Source organism: Primulina eburnea, chromosome 3, assembly GCF_022965805.1.
Source record: "Primulina eburnea isolate SZY01 chromosome 3, ASM2296580v1, whole genome shotgun sequence".
Classification (NCBI taxonomy): domain Eukaryota; kingdom Viridiplantae; phylum Streptophyta; class Magnoliopsida; order Lamiales; family Gesneriaceae; genus Primulina; species Primulina eburnea.
In genome coordinates this window covers 46,544,819-46,563,895 of record NC_133103.1, presented here as the reverse complement: position 1 = coordinate 46,563,895, position 19,077 = coordinate 46,544,819, and the positions used below count along the sequence as shown (strand labels likewise).

The 19,077-nt window shown below is 35.4% G+C and overlaps 1 protein-coding gene across 1 annotated transcript; it reads left to right on the top strand.

Annotated features, from left to right (window-relative positions):
• Nucleotides 1-659: 659 nt before the first annotated feature.
• Nucleotides 660-3,927, top strand: LOC140828424 (aspartyl protease APCB1-like; the record flags this gene model as incomplete). Its single annotated transcript, XM_073191393.1, is given in 10 exon segments — nt 660-979; nt 1,273-1,390; nt 1,844-2,073; nt 2,162-2,401; nt 2,794-2,947; nt 3,038-3,123; nt 3,304-3,418; nt 3,504-3,558; nt 3,561-3,575; nt 3,686-3,927. Coding segments are annotated over 10 exon segments (1,446 nt in total), but the record flags the coding sequence as incomplete, so codon positions are not given.
• Nucleotides 3,928-19,077: the final 15,150 nt, after the last annotated feature.

Sequence of the window (19,077 nt, the reverse complement as noted above, 5' to 3'; positions counted from 1 at the left end):
AAATATGACCCGTGAAACCTTCTCACACAAGTTTTTGCCTAATTTTTATTGTGAATATGAGTATGGTTGACACATCTCATGATTAAATATCTACGAGATCGTCTCACAAAAGACCTAATCTGATAACACAGTAATTCAAAATAATATTTTTTAATGATATATTTGACCGAAAATGAGTATTCTTTAGCTCCAACTTGAAACCTTTTTCTTTTCGGTCTTTGTTTGTAACAATATGTTAAATTTTGTGGGTCCTAACTCATATGGGTTAACAAATTTGTTTTTCCTGTGGCAATATTTTATAAATACAAAAACTTGTGTGAGACGGTCTCACGGATCATATCTGTGAGACGAATCTCTTATTTGGGTCACACATGAAAAAATATTGACGAATCTCTTATTTGGGTCACACATGAAAAAATATTACTTTTTATTCTAAAAGTATTATTTTTTATTGTGAATATGGATAAGATTGACTCATCTCACAGATTATGATCCGTGAAACGATCTCACATGAAACTTACTCGTTTATAAATCTCGAATTCGTCTTAAATTTGATATTTTGATGTTCATTGAGCCAATTATAATTTTATTTTTATAGTCCACCGCTAGCCTCCCAAAATCGTACCTTTTCTGCCCAAAATTTCTTTTACAAAATCTAAAAAAGTGTTCTCCCGATTCTGGGTATATCTCTGATCGCCTTATATCTCTGGGTTTCTCTTTCTGGAGAGACCCTTTTCGAATTACGGTTTGAAAATGGTGATGATGATCGTCGTGAAAATAATGGGTCGCAAAGCACGTTTCTTTTCCCGTTGTATCAGAAAAAATTGTTGGGGGAAGTTGAACTTAAGCTTGGAAGATTTGTGGACTCGGAATCTCGCCGGGTTTTAACGACGTATGAAGATGGGAAATTGGTATCGGTTGCGTCGAAAGTTGATGCTTCCAGTGTGGTGCCTGTTAAGGGTAACATTTATCCTGACGGGTATGTTTAATTTGGCTCGTTGTTTTTCTGAAATTTTTTCTGATATTAGTAATGATGGATTTAATGAATGTATATTCTTTCGTTTGCGTATTTTTCCTAAGTTGTTAAGATCGCCTTATATTGTTAGCTTTGAACCAATCTAGTAGCTTTCAAGTGTGAAATAGATGCATGCATTTGGCTGCAGAACAAATTCTGTTTTAGCACATTTAGAGGGACAAATTCTGATATTGGGGTTTGGGGTGATGCTCTTGTGATGAAAATATGCAATTTACGATTTTAAAATCATATTACAGGCTGTATTACACGTATTTGCATTTTGGGAGTCCTCCAAGGCCTTATTTTCTTGATATTGATACTGGGAGTGACTTAACATGGATTCAATGTGATGCCCCGTGCACCAGCTGCGCCAAGGTAATGCCTATGGCTTAAAAAATTTTATGCACAGCCTATGGTTGTATCACTATTATGCAATCTCTGTCTCACATATATACTGCACGTGTTAATATAGCATTTGTGTGCTGGCACTTCTACCACTATTATCACTTGTATAATTACAACCATAACACTAAAGAAAGGAGATCCGAAAAACATTAAGATAGATTCATTTTAGAAAGATAGCATTTTAATGTGAAAGACAGATGTTTTTGCAGTGGCAGTATTTTTTGCTTGTTTCATTCAATGAACGATGATGATGAAGCTCTGTCCATCATGCATTAGAAAATGCTCGAACAATGATCATATATTTTATCTTTGAGACTATGCCTGTTGTGTTGTAGAAATGGGGTCCATTGGACTTTGTTTTATATGCCCTTTACTGCTTATGGTATGGTAATCATGAAACTCTGCTCGAAATATGTTATCCAGGGAGCACACCCTTTTTATAAGCCGGCCGAAGCTAACATTATACCGCATAGGGATTCTTACTGCTTAGAAGTTCAAGGGAGTCAAAGAACCAAATACTGTGACACTTGCCACCAATGTGATTATGAGATAGAATATGCAGACCATAGCTCCTCCATGGGAGTTCTTGCTAGGGATGAACTTTATCTAAACTTTGCTAATGGTTCCTTGGCACATTCAAAAGTAGTTTTTGGGTAATGTAATCTTTTGGCGGCCCGGGTAGAACTTTTTGTATGCCACTTACTGATCTCGATGTTTATTTTCTTTTGGTTTATTACGTAGTTGTGCATATGACCAGCAAGGTATGCTTTTAAACACACTGGGGAAGACAGATGGAATTCTTGGACTTAGCAAGGCCAAAATTAGCTTGCCTTCTCAACTGGCTCGCCAAGGAATAATAAAGAATGTCATAGGACACTGCCTTGCGGATAGTGCTAATGGTGGTGGTTATTTGTTCTTTGGTGATGATTTTGTTCCGCATCAGCAGATTTCCTGGGTCCCAATGCTTCACAGCAACGTTCTGTGAGTAGGATTTTCGAGATGCCATTATTTTCTTGTTTTCATGTTTAATATTTTGATGTCAAATGTCATTATAACTAGTTAGCTGCTGAATCATTTCAGTAGAGTATTCCACTTTATGGAAGAACGTTTTGCAGAAAATGCGAGAGAACATGTGGGATGGAGGAGTTTCAGTTAGTCTTGTGGCATTCGACAGATAGGGAGTTATGGTTATTACAGTTTAAACTGTTCAAGAGTTTCAATGTTCTGTAAATTGGTCTTTTTTTCCGGTCTCTTTGAGATTATTTTTGCTTGAACGGTATTATAGTAAATAGTTTCACCATTTTCTTGATTTTTCTCTGTTACATTCAAGAGAGATTCAGATTTTTACAGCCCAAATGCATTTTATGGTCCAGCAATGCTTATCAGACGGAAACCGTAAAAATCAGTTATGGAAGAAGGCGGATTAGATTTGGCAACGAAGGGAATGGACAAGGAAGTCTAGTTTTTGACACCGGGAGCACATACACTTACTTTTCAGAAGGAGCATACAATGATCTAGTCTCTTTTGTAAGTAAACAGGTTATTCTTAGAAGAATTTTAATCATAACCGTCCTTCAGCACTGTATAAATTGTTTTTATATTAACTCTTGATTGCAGCTTGATGATATTTCCAGTGAAAGCCTTGTGCGTAACATGTCAGACTCGTTCTTACCCGTATGCTGGCAAGCCAATGCCCCCTTGAGGTATAATAGAAAAAGTTGGAACTGTATAGTCTCACTTTAACTTGCTTCCAATTGATGAAAGTTTCTTTTCTTATGAATATTGTGAACTGGGATCACTGGTTGCATGAAAGTGCTTATACATCTAATTTCGAGCAAATGTAACTCTTATTGAATCGGTTCTAAAACTTTCCATCTTTTTAGATCTATCGAAGACATTGCGCAGTTCTTCAAACCATTAAACCTTGAATTCCGAAGCAATTGGTGGGCTGTGACCAAAAGGCTTCAGATTCCTCCTGAAGGCTACTTAGTGAGACACGTGAGTATTTCCTTGCATATTATTAGTTTTAAAAGACACTCACTCTAGCATTACAAAATGAATACAAGACTTTTTGCTTGTGCAGAACATTGGTAATGTGTGTTTGGGCATACTTAATGGTCGGAAATTGCACGATGGATCCCATTCATTCTTGGAGGTATGAACTATCAAATAGAAGTGCGAGGAATCAACATAATTGATCGAATAGAACACAAGTTCCTCATTTGGCTCATCATCAGTTACTCTACTTTCTCTTTGTATCGACAGATATCTCAATGCGTGGTCGTCTATTTGTTTATGACAACGTGAACGAGAAAATTGGTTGGGTTCGATCAGACTGTGCCCTGCCTCAAAGTTCAGAAACTCCGTTGTTATTCTGAGGTTTTGGATCGTGCCAAAACTGTCCGTCCTATGTACATAGTCATCCACGGCCTTTCCAACCTTTTCTTTTTTGTTCTCCATTAAAGAAGAGGAAGGAGTTTAACTCATTGTCTCCCACCTAATGTATAGTGGAATTTTTGTTCAATCTAAGCTGTACGAGAACTCATATTTTATGTGACGCAAATTAATTAATTAGATATTCTAACAAAATTTCAAAATAATAAAAAAAAAATTGGTCTATCACAAATTCGTCAAATTAATATAAACAAAATTAAGCTTTCTTATTAATCCTGGAATGGAGTTTTCTGGAGAGTTACAATACAGGAGGAAGATTACAAATTCGCTGACAAAACGAAATGTAACTAGTTGTCTTCGAACATTTTAACGTACAAGTAGGTATTTTATGAAACGATCTTACGTATCTTTAATCGTGAGACGGGTCAATCATTCTCACATTTGCAATAAAAAAAATAATATTTTTGGTACTTTTTGCGAGTGACCAAAATATAATATCCGTCTAACAAAATAAATCTGGGAAACGATTTCACATGAGTTTTTGAGTTAACGCATATGTATTACAATTTACATTGATAATAATATACATTAACGCGTGAAATAAATAATTTATAAATTCATGATTGTAATGCATTTTAATTATAAATATCGTCTTTTTTATTCGGTGTACTAAAAATTATGTCCAAGAAAATTCATATTTAATATGGATGTCGATTTATACTGTGACTAACTTGTATTTGACCTTAAAAACAATGTGTGATTATTTCAAGCTACGGTCTAATTTTCACTATTTTTTTTTTCATTTCTCTGGTGTTTCTATCATTCATATTTTTAGGCAAAAAAAATGTGTGAGATATGAAGTTTATAAGAATCAGACAACTCATCTAACTATCGGTAGAAATATTAATTCAGAATTTGTGTATCAACGATCAAGATTTGTCACGCATATTGATTATGTGAAGTTAAAAAAAGTCACAACTCATTAAATTTGATACAACTTGTATATAATTAAGAATGTTACGATTAATGACACAGAAAATGTCATAGAATATTTTAATTCTTAAACCCTACACATATGCATGATTTCATGAAGTTCCATTTTCAGCACAACTATTTTATTCTACAATTATTTATTGACAATAAAAATTACATATTTATCAAGATAATGAAATTATTATAATTATTGAATAATAAAAACATTTCATGTTCTATTAAAAAAAATTAGGACGTCAGTATTTATTAATGATTTGTATGCTATTTTTAATTAATATTTAAATTATCGAATTAAAATGAATAGAATAATGAGCATTTCAGGGAGCAACGAAGGGCTTCAAATCCTTTACTACACTTCTTCTTACACCAAGAAAACCTCCTTTTTTTCCTAATTAGTTGTTATTTATTTGTCAGCCTTTATAAAATCTTCCTATAGGGATTTTTTTTTTAAAAAAAATAATTGTTCCATGAAATATTAATTAATAGTCATCAATGACATAAAACTATTTAAATTTTGAATATTATACATAAAGATAATAATATCTTTAATGCAATAAGAAGATCATCTGAAATAAATAATTGTTCGGATGGAACTTTGTATTCTACCATACATAAACTGGCTGTAGATAGATGAACAAATCATAATTATTTATATTTTATTTTGATTATCAAAATCACTTTTACGAATTATTAAATCCTATAAACGATATCTATTCTTAATTTTTGATAATGCAGTAGATTTTAAGATATGGCTTTACGTAAGAGTTTCAATCTAATAAAATAGTCATCAAATAAATATAATAATATCTAGATTAAAATTTGTATGAGACAGACTTTGAAAAAATTAAAACTGTAAACCAAATAATAATTTTTTAAAACTGATCCAACATTCTTTAAGATATAAACAAATCACATCATGTTGATATCTTTAATTTATATATATATATATATATATATATATATATATATATATATATATATTCGTCTATTGAATTTTCTTTCTCTGACAAACTTGGCCTAGATAGATAGATCAAAAACTGAGTTTCAACATGCAGCAGCAGACGATGATTCAGCCGGTCACGGTGGGGCTTCGTTTCACGCCGACAGACAGTGAACTCATGCTCCATCTAAACAAGATGATCAATAAACAGCCACTCGCATGCGACTATATCCGCAGCGTAGATGTTTACAAGTATAATCCGTGGGAGTTGGCCGGTACGTACGTACTTCTTTCTTCAGTCTGTATTGGATTAGATTATAAAATAGATTTGTGATCTTTGTGTGTGCATGATCGTGATCAGGGGGTGGATTGTACTTTGTAGAAATCTTGTTCGAATTAAGGAGGGCGGTAAATTAAACATTAATGTTATATATATGCTTGAGTTTGGATTAACTATGTTTTCAAAAAAATATTTTTTATCTGTTGCAGATACTAAGACAAGTTGTGGGAATGATGGATTGTACTTTTTTACCCCGAGAGAACGGAAGTATTTGAATGGGAGTCGACCGAACCGAGCCGCCGGTGGTGGATTTTGGAAGGCGACGGCGGCGGGTAAAAAAATATGTGAAGATAATGAATGTATTGGATTGAAGAATACCTTGGTTTTTTACGAAGGGAAGGCCTCGGACGGAAAGAAAACAAACTGGATAATGCACGAGTACGTGGTTAACCTGCAGGCTCCGAGACTTCCGACAGGATCTATGCGGGTACGTAAGAACTCTCTCTCTCAACACGTACATTTGTATGCATGAATTGAATTTGTAATTGATATAATTCTACCGTCTTTATCCAATATATCGGTGACTTTTTAGCGGGTAAGACTAATTAGATTATGCCGTGTTTGTTCGCCACTTTTGCAGCTAGATGACTGCGTTCTGTGCCGGATTCGTGAGAGAAAACCGGCCGCCGCAGCTGCTTCTGATTCTCGTAATACCATCCACCAGACTTCTGAAAATGACAACCTGACATCCCACAAGCGTTCGAGAACTGAATCTCATCAGCAGCACGACGTTCCAGCGCAACACCATCTTCAGCTGCCACAGCCGGCGGATCTTCCATTAATGCACCAGCAGTTTCAGCTGCGACAGCCGGCAAATCTTCCGTTGATGCACCAGCAGTTTCAGCCGGCGGATCTTCCGTTGATGCACCACCAGTTTCCGTTGATGCACCAGCAGTTTGAGCTGCGACAGCAGGCGGATCTTCCGTTGATGCACCAACAGTTTGAGCTGCGACAGCCGGATCTTCCGTTAATGCACCAGCAGAATCAACCTGCTCTGCAATACACGAGTCAGCAGCACGGTAGTGTTCCACAGCAACAACAAAACCAGCCTGGTGGCGAGCTAGATTATTCTGACCGGAGAAGATTAGAAGAAATAGAACATTTTCTTATGAACGACGATCTGGAAAACGACGACGAAGGTGTACTGATCGACAACGAGTTTGGACAACTCTATCTTCGTGATCAAATCTTAGATTTAGCATTGCTGTAATAGTGCCCAAATTATGATACATGTGATATTTGCATAAATTTTAATGAAACGATTGAATTTTACGAAAAGTGTTTCTTTGTGTTTTATCATTTATAATTTTGTGTTCGGATATGCTTTATATATTGGGAATTTTGATATTTAACATTCGATTAGATAATATAAGTAAGTAAAACACTTATCCCATAAATATATATATATATATATATATAATTGTTGATAAATTTTTTATATTGTCTGTAATTTACACCAACTAATTAATTGTCTTACGTGTTTTTTTTTTTTTGTAAAAGTGTTTTGACAAATACAATAAATGTCACTCAAATTAATTATATAATGAACCAATAATTACAAAACTGATAATAAAATTAATAATAATAAAAATAAAATTTGAGTTAAAAAAATGTATAAATCTTGTCCAAAAAAAAAAAAACCAATATATCAAAGGATATAAATTCACTAACACAAAATACAGACACTTTTATATTAAATTAATCATTAATTTTATAATTTAAGAAGCAAAAATCCAATATCTAATCAGATAACTAAATGAAAATCAATGTTCATTATTGTCACATAATCGGATATCTACTATATAAAATATCTTGAACCGATTATCACAAAACTATTTCTTCAATAAGCCGAATCAAACTGCTCCAGAAATATAACTGGGCATCAAAGAAAAAGGGTGAGCTGACTCCGCCCAGAGGCGAAGCCACTCCGACGCTCAAGTCAGTATTTAAGAGAAAAAATACAACTAACGTAAATATTCTTAGAAAAAAACGTACCTTGATTAGGATTAGGAGCTCTCTATTTATAGGTGTAAAATCTAAGATGATATGAAATTTTGTAAAACATGTGGTAACTAGATTTGTGTATATCCATAGAATATTTTGTAATATCTCAAAAATATAATTAATGATATGATAGGATTTTCCATATTATCAATATTACCCCCGCAAAAAAGTGACGACGAGTGAAATGATGGAAGAACGTTTAAATGAATGAAATTATATTTAGAGTATTTAAGATAATATTCCAGTTGTATGCAAGAATATCCTTTGAGCATTTATTGTGGAGTGTACTTTCTGAGGTGAGCCAAATTAAGCGGCCAATATAGTATTTGATACTGAATAGATAGTCGGATGATCTTTCCTGTCGAGTCGCTAGAGAGTGAAAAGAGCCAAGAGTGGCTATACTGCTCAATAAGAAGTCGGGTCAAGATGTCGGGACCAGCATAATATCAAACATAAATAAGAAGTTCGAGATATATCGATTGTCGCAAGAATATAGTACGTGTCCTAGTAGACCATGATTACGAGCCCGAACAAAAATACAGTTTGATATGATGATCTGAGTTGTTTGAAATTCATACTCAAATAAGAGTTGTCGATGAAGACCAGCTGAAAGTCGAGCTCAGATAAAGATCCATAAAGAATATTCTGCTAATAATCGGGCTATCATGAAGAACTATAGATTAGATCATGCTGAAAATCGAGCTAAAATGAACAGCTATAGATAATAGTCTGCTGAAAATCGAGCTCAAATAAAGACTTAAAGATAATAGTCAGCTGAAAACATAGCTCAAATAAAGAGCAACATATCAAGAATCAAATTAATGTTGTCGAGTGCAAGGTCTACCTTATGCATTTTCCAAGCAGAGTTGGACTTACTGAATGCCGAGAGCGAGAACACACTTATCTGTTCGCCGAGAATATTTGAACTTACTAGGTTCCGAGCGCGAGGTCGGACTTGTATATTTGCCAAGCAGAGTTGGGATTATTGAGTGTCGAGCGCGAGTTCGGGCTTGTATATTTTCCAAGCATAGTTGGGCTTATTGAGTGTCGAACCCGAGATCGGGCTTCTATATTTGCCAAGCAGAGTTGGGCTTACTGAGTGCCGAGCAAAAGGTCGGGCTTATGTAATTGCCAAGCAGAGTGGGGCTTGTTAGCTTTTTGAGCAGGTTAGCTGTCAGGTGTAATGCTCTGTGGATTGCATCATGAGGGAAATATTAATGCACATCTTGAAGGTAATTTTTTAGCACATTATATCGTCAAACGCGCGGTCGGGCTTAAGTTATATCGTCGCTAACATTAGCGTCATTTTATACATAATCCGTCGCTAATTTTTAAGTAAAATAAAAAGAAATCTTTTGTAACTTAAATAAATCTAACAAAAAAACTTACTATCTTTTGAAGCTAATAAAATTCATAATCTTAACTAATACTTAGAAATTTATCACGAATTGAAGCGAAAAAACTTACCCTAAATCGTATAAGAGAGGAAAATATATTGTAGATGTGGAAGGTGTGGAGGAAAATGGACCGAAATTGCGAGTATTTATAGACAATTTACGACGGTTGTTTATTAGCGACGGTTAATCAAAAACCGTCGCTATTAGCGACGATTTTTTATTAAACGGTCGCTATTACCGACGGTTAAGAAAAGAAAATCGTCGCTATTTTAACAACGGTTTAGTCAAACATTGTCGTTCTCCAAAAAAACACGCTAATTCACAACGGTTTTCTAAAACTGTTCTCGTTTGTTCAAAAAAAAAAACACGCTAATAGATAAACCGTTGTCTTTGACCCAAAAAAAAGCGCTAAAAGACAACGATTTTCTAAAAACTGTTGTCGTTTGTCCAAAAAAACACGCTAATAGACAACGGTTTTAATGAACCATTGTTAAAAGAAAAAAACACAACAGTTTTAATAAAAAACCGTTGTCTTTTATGTGATGTTGAATGCCTATTTTCTTGTAGTGCACCTATAATTTTTATTTATTTAGAGTATTTATATATATATTTTTTTTGTAAATACGAAGTATGTAAAATATTTTGATAATGTAGTAAAAATTCTATCAAATCATCAACTATACTTTATAGATATTACAAAATATTCTATGAATATGCACAAACCTAGTTACTATATAATCTTAGACTCTACATCTATAAATAAAAGGCTTCTAATCCTAATCAAGGTATGCTTTCATCTACGAGTATTTACATTAGTCTTGTATTTTTTCTCTTAAATACTGACTTGAGCGTCGGAGTGGCTTCGCCTCCGGGCGTAGTCAGCTCACCCTTTTTCTTTGATACCCAGTTATATTTCTGGAGCAATTTGATTCAGATTATTGAAGAAATTGGTTCTTGATAATTGGTTCAGGGTATTTTAATGGATGCGAATTTTTTTATCGTATCAATGGCACCGTCTGTGAGAACGAAAGTTATTCCCATGATTATATTCCCTACTGTTGAAAGAAAGAAGAAAAAGAAACCATCTTCATGAAATTTCACAAGTCTCGTCTGCCGACAAAAATAAAATGAGGCCACCACCGTAAAAACAAAATCTCAATCCTTCAAGCCGAGTCCCATCTTTGCTCCACAATTTCCATCTCGGTTGCACGGTCATAATCTTGCAATTTGGTAAGTTTTTGCCACAATAGCTATATCCATCACCTAAAGCATCTACCATGGAGAACCCAAAACTAAAATCTCAATTACAAAATCCTGACAAAAAACCATCTTTATGGAGTTTTCACTAAAATCTCGCTTGTCAGACGAGCCCAAATCTGGCCAGCGCCCTACTAAAATCTAGGGATGTAAACGATCCAAACCAAACCAAACAGTATCAGGTTTGAGCTTGGTTTGTTTAAAAATGTTTGAGGCTCGAGTTCGAGCTCGAGCTCGATTCGAGCTTCTATTATCAGGCTCGAGCTTGGTTTGTATTGAAATTACTGGGCTCGTTAAAAGCTCGAGCTCGGCTCGTTAAAAGCTCGTTTAGCATGTTAATCAAGCCAGGCTCGAGCTCGGCTCCTTAAAAGCTCGTTTAGCATGTTAATCAAGCCAGACTCGAGCTTGATTCATTAATAGCTCGTTTAACATGTTTAACAAGCTTGGCTTGAGCTCGTCTCGTTTTCGAGCTCGATAAGCATAGAATTGAGCTCAAGTTTGAGTTTGAATCGAGCTTGTTAAAAATTAAATATATCTATAAACTAATTTTAAATCAGACATAATAATGTAAATTCATTCATAAATAACCAAAACGACACAAATAAGAGAAAAAAAACATAAATAAGTATATTATTGAACATTCCAAAATCATGTTTGTGAGCCACCTAAACGAGCCGAGCTCGAGTACGAGCCACCTAAACGAGCCGAGCTCGAGCTCGAGCTCGCGAGCCTATTATCAAACGTGTTTGCGAGCTCACGAGGCGAATATCCTTAGGCTTGATCTTGGTTTGATTAAATTTTCGAGCTCAAAATCGAGCTTGAGCTTGGTTTGATATGATTAACAAACAAACTCAAACGAGCTTTTATCGAGCCGAGCTTCGAATAGCTCGCAAACCGTTTGGTTCATTTACATCCCTACTAAAATCCATGCAAAGGCTGGCTACCATTCTGGACCACCGGCCGCCATGGTAATCAGGTGCATAGACTAGCGCTCCACCATCATTGCCCACCCCAGTTGTCTATGTCCGATTCTTTTCCCAGTCACGACACCCGCCCTTCTCAAGCATCTGACATGGTAGTAACATTCGTGTTATATGACTCTTGCGAGCCTTCGATAACAATATTTGCAAAGCCTTAAAAACTCCATAAGAAAATTGCATGAAAGTAGTCCCTGTTTATTTCAAACTTCAAGGGTGCGATCGACATTAATAGAGATTGGGTGGGCCTCGTATATAATCAATCTGTTGTGCAAGCAAATATGGATTCAAATTTTGCAAGTTTATTTGTTATGTCGAGCCGCCACTGGTTGTTCCCAATTGACAGTGGTTCATCCTCGCGATGAGCTTACCAACTGTTTGGTGAAATTATTCATATAGTGCTAAGCTGAAAATTCACCTCGGATATGATACTCCTACCGATGCCGCACCTTTTATCATTGTGTAACATCTCGCATACAAAAGATAAGTCTATCTGTATTAATCTTCTTTAATGCATCCAGAAGATTGTAACTTACCGTACTTTTTACAACTAAAATTTGCGGAAGAATTAAAAATTTTCTTAAATAAAAACGTGAGCATTCAAAATTCGATAAATAAACCGTGCGTCTCAACAAAGCTCAAAAAAATAGAGTTTGACAAAAGTATTTGAACATTTTCATAAAAGCTTAAAAACATGGCGGTCCTCGGGTTTAGCCTTCCGCTCAGTCCAAGACTGCTCCTTGGTCCCCACCTCGTGTCTCCTCATAAACATCATCACCTGCATCGATCAAGTCTAGTGAGTCTAAAGACTCAACACGTATAAACTGGAAGTAACGAATAATACGTAATAAAACCACATGCAACTTTAAAATAGGAAAATACATACTTGAAACTTGAACTTGCCATAAACTTGAACATACATACATAATATAGACGTGCCATAGCGTGAAAACTTTTCATAACATGCTTGCATACTTGTACATACTTGAACATACATGAACTTCATCATTTTGCGTAGAGAATGTTTCAAAACAAGTGACCCATAACATATTTCGCCTGATCAGACTAAGCCACAGTACTGGGATGACAGGAACGTATCCACTGCCATATACATGAGATCTCAGTTCATAATTTAACGGGCTGATTGGTCCACGTTCATGATTTAACGCTTTCCAATCACGATCTAAACCCGTTCATAATTTAACGGGGTGGAGAGGTTCTCGGCCACGTTCACCGACTTCGATAAATAAACCGTGCGTCTCAACAAAGCTCAAAAAAATAGAGTTTGACAAAAGTATTTGAACATTTTCATAAAAGCTTAAAAACATGGCGGTCCTCGGGTTTAGCCTTCCGCTCAGTCCAAGACTGCTCCTTGGTCCCCACCTCGTGTCTCCTCATAAACATCATCACCTGCATCGATCAAGTCTAGTGAGTCTAAAGACTCAACACGTATAAACTGGAAGTAACGAATAATACGTAATAAAACCACATGCAACTTTAAAATAGGAAAATACATACTTGAAACTTGAACTTGCCATAAACTTGAACATACATACATAATATAGACGTGCCATAGCGTGAAAACTTTTCATAACATGCTTGCATACTTGTACATACTTGAACATACATGAACTTCATCATTTTGCGTAGAGAATGTTTCAAAACAAGTGACCCATAACATATTTCGCCTGATCAGACTAAGCCACAGTACTGGGATGACAGGAACGTATCCACTGCCATATACATGAGATCCCAGTTCATAATTTAACGGGCTGATTGGTCCACGTTCATGATTTAACGCTTTCCAATCACGATCTAAACCCGTTCATAATTTAACGGGGTGGAGAGGTTCTCGGCCACGTTCACCGACTTCCAAACCCATTCATAATTTGGTCACAAGACATTTAGCATACCTCAAAGCTTAAAATATTTTCTTGCACGTCAAACATACTTACTTGGCGTTGAGGGATTCGTTGGACTTCGATCGGGGTCGTTGCTGCACATACTAAATGAATTTAAACTACTTAACTTGCATTGCTTTGACGTAGGTACACATGCTCACCACCAAACCCCATAAATAACTTAATACGTTCTAAAACTCTCGAGAATTGACCTATTTTAAATCAGTATACTAAACCATCACATGAAATCCCAAAACAACAATTATGTTTTTCCCAAACCATGAAGTACACGGACCCCGGGTCCGGGTCCATGTATGGGTCCGTGTGTGTGCGCAAAGAAAGGACCAAAAAATGAAGGAACATGGACCCCGTGCCCTGGTCCAGCTCCAGGTCCGTGTAGACTCGGTAAAAGTACACTTCGAAGGGTGGATGAGGTTTGCATTTCCTTTCAGTTAAACTAATCGGTTATCAAAATCTTATTGAAACTTTCTATGAGAAATCTGCCCAAATTCTTCTTACTATGGGCTCTCGTTTCTTAATTATTTTATGATTAATTCTACATTTTAATATTTATGACTTGGTTTTGAATTGAATGCATTAAAAATCTAGGTCTCTTGGATGACCACCTGCCAATTTTTCCTGAATTTCAAACTGATTCCAATATTTGGTTCAAGGTCACCATCTGAGGTTTGGCGATTATCACTCTAACTATGGCTCAATTAAGATCATAGCATTGGTTCTGCTTTGGTTTGGTCTATATTATTTCCTTTCAGCTTGATCTGTGCCTGCTATCTTGATCCATAAATTTATTTGACTGGTCATGATCTGGCGCGATCATTTGTTTGCAAACCACCTAACTTTTTGATGAAGTCACTCAAAGAAAGTTATGTCTGGAGGTCCTGGGTTTAAATGTTGGGGGAAGCGAAAGAAATAACTTTCCAGTGGTGGGATATTCTATGGTGGCGGTGCATGGGCATGGGTTAGGGCTCATGTTGAACCATCCTAACGACCCATAATCAGTAGTGGTGCATGAGTATGGGCCGAGGCCCATGTTGGTTCGGCCTAATGGCCCATGATCGTTACAAAAAAAGACGGTCTAGGAAAATTCGAATTACGCTACATAATTGCATGCAATCTAGGGTTTTATTTAAATACTTGTTTATTGATTTTTATGCATTTATTGCATGGTTGGCATGGATAGATTGTTATTTTAAAGTTTCATGCATTAGGGTTTTAAGTTTCATTCCGCGTTCGAACGAGTAACGGAGATCGGGGATAATCATGAAAAATATTTTTATTGAATAATTGATTATAATTATTTAATATGAGGTGTTTTTAAGTATGATTTTTGAAAAATGCGCTTTGGTTTACCCGCCGGGTTATATTTTTAACCGGTACACAAATATTAACGATTCGAATGAATTTTTGAGGGTTCGGGCAATTTAAAACCCTTTTAATCCTTTTAAAATTCAATTTATGGCCTGTTAGTGCTTTGTATATTATTTAAACACTATTTTAAACTAATCCTAAACCTAATAATACCCTAGTAGCCGCCCATCCCCTCCACCAGAAGCCTCCACTCTAGTTTTCAGCAGCAAAACAGGAGCAAACCTTCAGCCCCTTCAGTTTTCAATGAAAGCTTCCTTCCTGCCTCTCCGGTTCACGTCCTACGCGTAGTTCTTTGAGTTTTCAAGTGTATAATCATCAAGGCACGCCATGTATCTTTATTTTCACATCATTCATTCTGTAAATATGCTGAATTTTCATCGTGTGTGAAGGCTTCTTGGTTCTTGAATGTTATATCTTTTATGCTTTCGATTTTGTCGTGAAATCCTCTTGTGTATGCATTCAACTCATTTTTTTATTGAATTGTTGTGTAATGGGGCTGCTGGTATACGTGATAGGGTGTTGAACACATTGGAATTATGGTGTCATATGGCTGGAGTTTGGTGAGGGCCGAGATTATGCATAGGCCGAATGGTTCAACTTGTTGCTTGAGTCGGGATTGGCTAGATCGGAAGTTTTGGGTGTGCCGATTGTGCAAGGGTACCAGACCCTGGTGGGTCTGATCCATGGCCTAGGATGGCTTGAACATGGCCGGAGTTAGTGGAGAAGCCGATCTTGCGTGGGGTGTAGAGGTTGGCTCGATGGGGAGTATTCTTTGGTGACTAGTGAGCGTTTGTGTTGTGCGGCTTGCATGGGGTTGTGAGCTGTGCTTAGCTCAGACCAGGAGGGTCCCAAGGTGGGCTATCAAGGGCTGGTCAAAGGCTGGTCATCGAGGGTTAGGTCTAGGATTGATAAAACTTGAGGGTGGCGCAACTAGGGTTTGAAGAGTAGAATGGGCCAAAATTCCAGCAGCTTGCAAGGGATGTTCGTGGGGCTAAGTGGACTGGTCTAGATGGTGAAAGGGATGTTAGGATGGGATTAATTTGTGCTAAAAATTTTGGTTAAGTTTCGGGCCGATTCGGCTTAAAACCAAGATCACGGTCCAAGTTTTAAAACGAATCATTTAAGTTTTGAAACTGCCTCGGGTTTACGTCTAGGAAACACTTATAATTATGTTTTGAGGTGTTTTAAGGAGTTTGGTAGGCTTCGAGTCGAAATTTTTAGGTCCAGGGGTTAAATGATCATTTTGGGTTTCCAGGGACAAAATGATCATTTTTCACCCGAGTCGAGTTTTTTAGTCCTGGAAGCGCCCTAAGCACGATTTTTCAAGTTTTTAAACGTTTATGTTATCATGAACATGATTTTTACGTAAATATGAAAATATGTTGCATTCTTGATTTTGAAGAAAATTTACGTATATATACATGGTTTTTATAAGTAATGAATATGATGACATGTTTTGAAGGATGAGAGTTGGTTGTGACTAATACGATGACATGTTAGTACGATGATAAGTAAGGCTCAGTGGATGGTAACACAGTCACTGATGTCCCTGTCGTCGGGTACCGCAGTTACACGTAGATGGATCCATCGCCTAATACGATGATACGAAAGTCACAGCCGATGAACGCAATTAAAATTAAGAAAACAAACACGTATATGTTGATAGGATGTTATATGTTATTAAAATGATTATTTTTTGACAGGTTATGATTATGCATACAACTTTTAAGATCATGAATTGTATTTTTATTACAGTACTTTTATCTATTGCATGTTATGTATATGTATTTGTTATAACATTGCAGGTGTGTTGAGTTTTTAAACTCACTAGGTGTGAATGATGCAGGTGAGCATTTTGGTCAGGAGGCTGGATGTAGTACCCAAATTTAGCACACGTATAACTCATGCATTAATTAAATGGTTAAATATTTTATTTAAGTTTAAAATAATTTTTAGTGATGCATGATTTATTTAAACTTCATTATTTTAATGTTTATGTGATGCACGTTGAAAAGTTTTCAAGTTTCATGTTTCAGACGATTATTCGAGGCAGAATCGAGGAAAAGACCGATGACGATTTTGGCAATTTTAATGTGGTATTTTATTTTAAGTTGAGGTTGAGGTATTTTAACTAAGTTATTAAGGTGGTAGTATTTTAAAGCCTAAATTTAATTATTTAGTGATTTAAGAGTTTGAAACTTTTAAAGATAGCATTTTGTGTGTGTATTATTTTTATAAAGGGGTTTTATTAAGAGTGTGTGATGATTTTCTATTTTATTTACTTGGTAATAGAGTTAGCATTTTTAAATAGTTTTATTAATTATTTAATTAAGCACTTTTTCCCCTAAATTACTAATCACACACACACACACATTTTTACACACACTAAATATCGGCGTAACACACACACACAATTCTTTTCAGATTTTAAAACTTTTGAGAGGTTAGAAAACCTAGGGTCTCCTTCCCAAGTGAGCAGCAGCCCTCCCCTTCAGTTCCAACAAGATTTTGTTTAATTTTCTTCAAAGAAAATCATGCCACGTTCGTCCTGGATCGACCCTCACTCCGTTTCCGCTTCGGTGTCGTCGTTACGGTATTTCTAATCATCAAAGGCACGTATATTCTGTTATTGCTGCATCGATCTCGTCATATTACGTGTGTGTTGTTATTTAAGTGTAAAAATACATGTGTGATGCGTAGAAATTTGAGCCATTATGTTTAGAACGCTTTTGAAACCATTTTAGATCTAGATTTTCGATTTTTTCTGTCTTTTAAATGCTGCGATTTTTCGGTCGCGTTTTTGAGAAAACTTTCAGCATGAAAATTGTAGAACTTTTTCGATACCTTCGATTTGACAGTAAATTTGAAATTTTTGGATGAAAATTGAGTGAGTTATGACGTTTTTCGTGAGACTAATCAAACTTCGTTTTTCAGAAAATTATGTATTGACGCGTTCTTGAAGTTTATTTGTTGCAGGCTTCGTTGGGGATCGACAGGGGATCGTTGCTGCGTCTAAGTATGTTTAGTTTGATGTTGTAATAATTTTTGGGTTGTCATTTCGTGTGGTAGGCACTTCTATGCATTAAAAGTACTACGTTGTGTTTTGTTCGTCAATTGTCATGTTCGCGGTTTTGTTGCGTCGTTTGGGACGCGTAGTCGTCTTGGAGTATTTGTAAAGGTTTGATTTAGTGCTATAGTGTGATGTCTCGAAAAATTAGAAGTCCACATGAACCTCGTGAGTGCAAGTTTTTAAATTTCTTATGTATTTTATTAAATGATTTTAATGTATGCTTTCATTTAATTTATGAAATTAATTATTTTAATTATTTATTTTATTTAATGTATGTTAACATGTTTCTTGAGTTTTATGTTTCAGACGATTATTCGAGGCGAGATCGAGGAAAGGAGACCGGGACGATTTTTAGTAAATTTTAATGTGGTATTTTATTTTAAATTAGGTATGAGACATTTTAAATGATTTATGAAGTGTTAATATTTTTAAAAACTTAATTTAAATATTAAGTTATTTTAGGAGTTTAAATTTTAAAAGTTTATCAAATGTGGATTTTAGTGATTCTAATTGTGACATTTTATTTTAAGCTGAGATATAGGGGCAATTTAAATGATTTGTTTAGGTTTAGTAATTTTAAACCTAAATCATTTAATTAGTAATTTTAAAAGTTTAAGATTTTTAAAATTAGTATTTTTGTGTGTGTTATTTTAATTGAAAAGTTTATTTTAAATTAAAGTGGGTTAGCATTTTTATTAGTATTTTATTTATTAGTTAGCACAAATGATATCTAATTAGACACACCCACACGTTTCTCCTACTTCTTTTGACTAATAGACACACACACACCTTCAATTATGCATATTACATACACACACGTATATCACATACACAAAAACAATAAACACAATTCTATTATTTTATTTGACTAAAGGAGAAGAGAATTTTGTGTTAAACTCTTTTGTCAATAATCTCCATATCACTCACACATATATTCAATTATATATATATTCATACACGTACACACACACACCTTTATTGTTAAAACAAAAAAA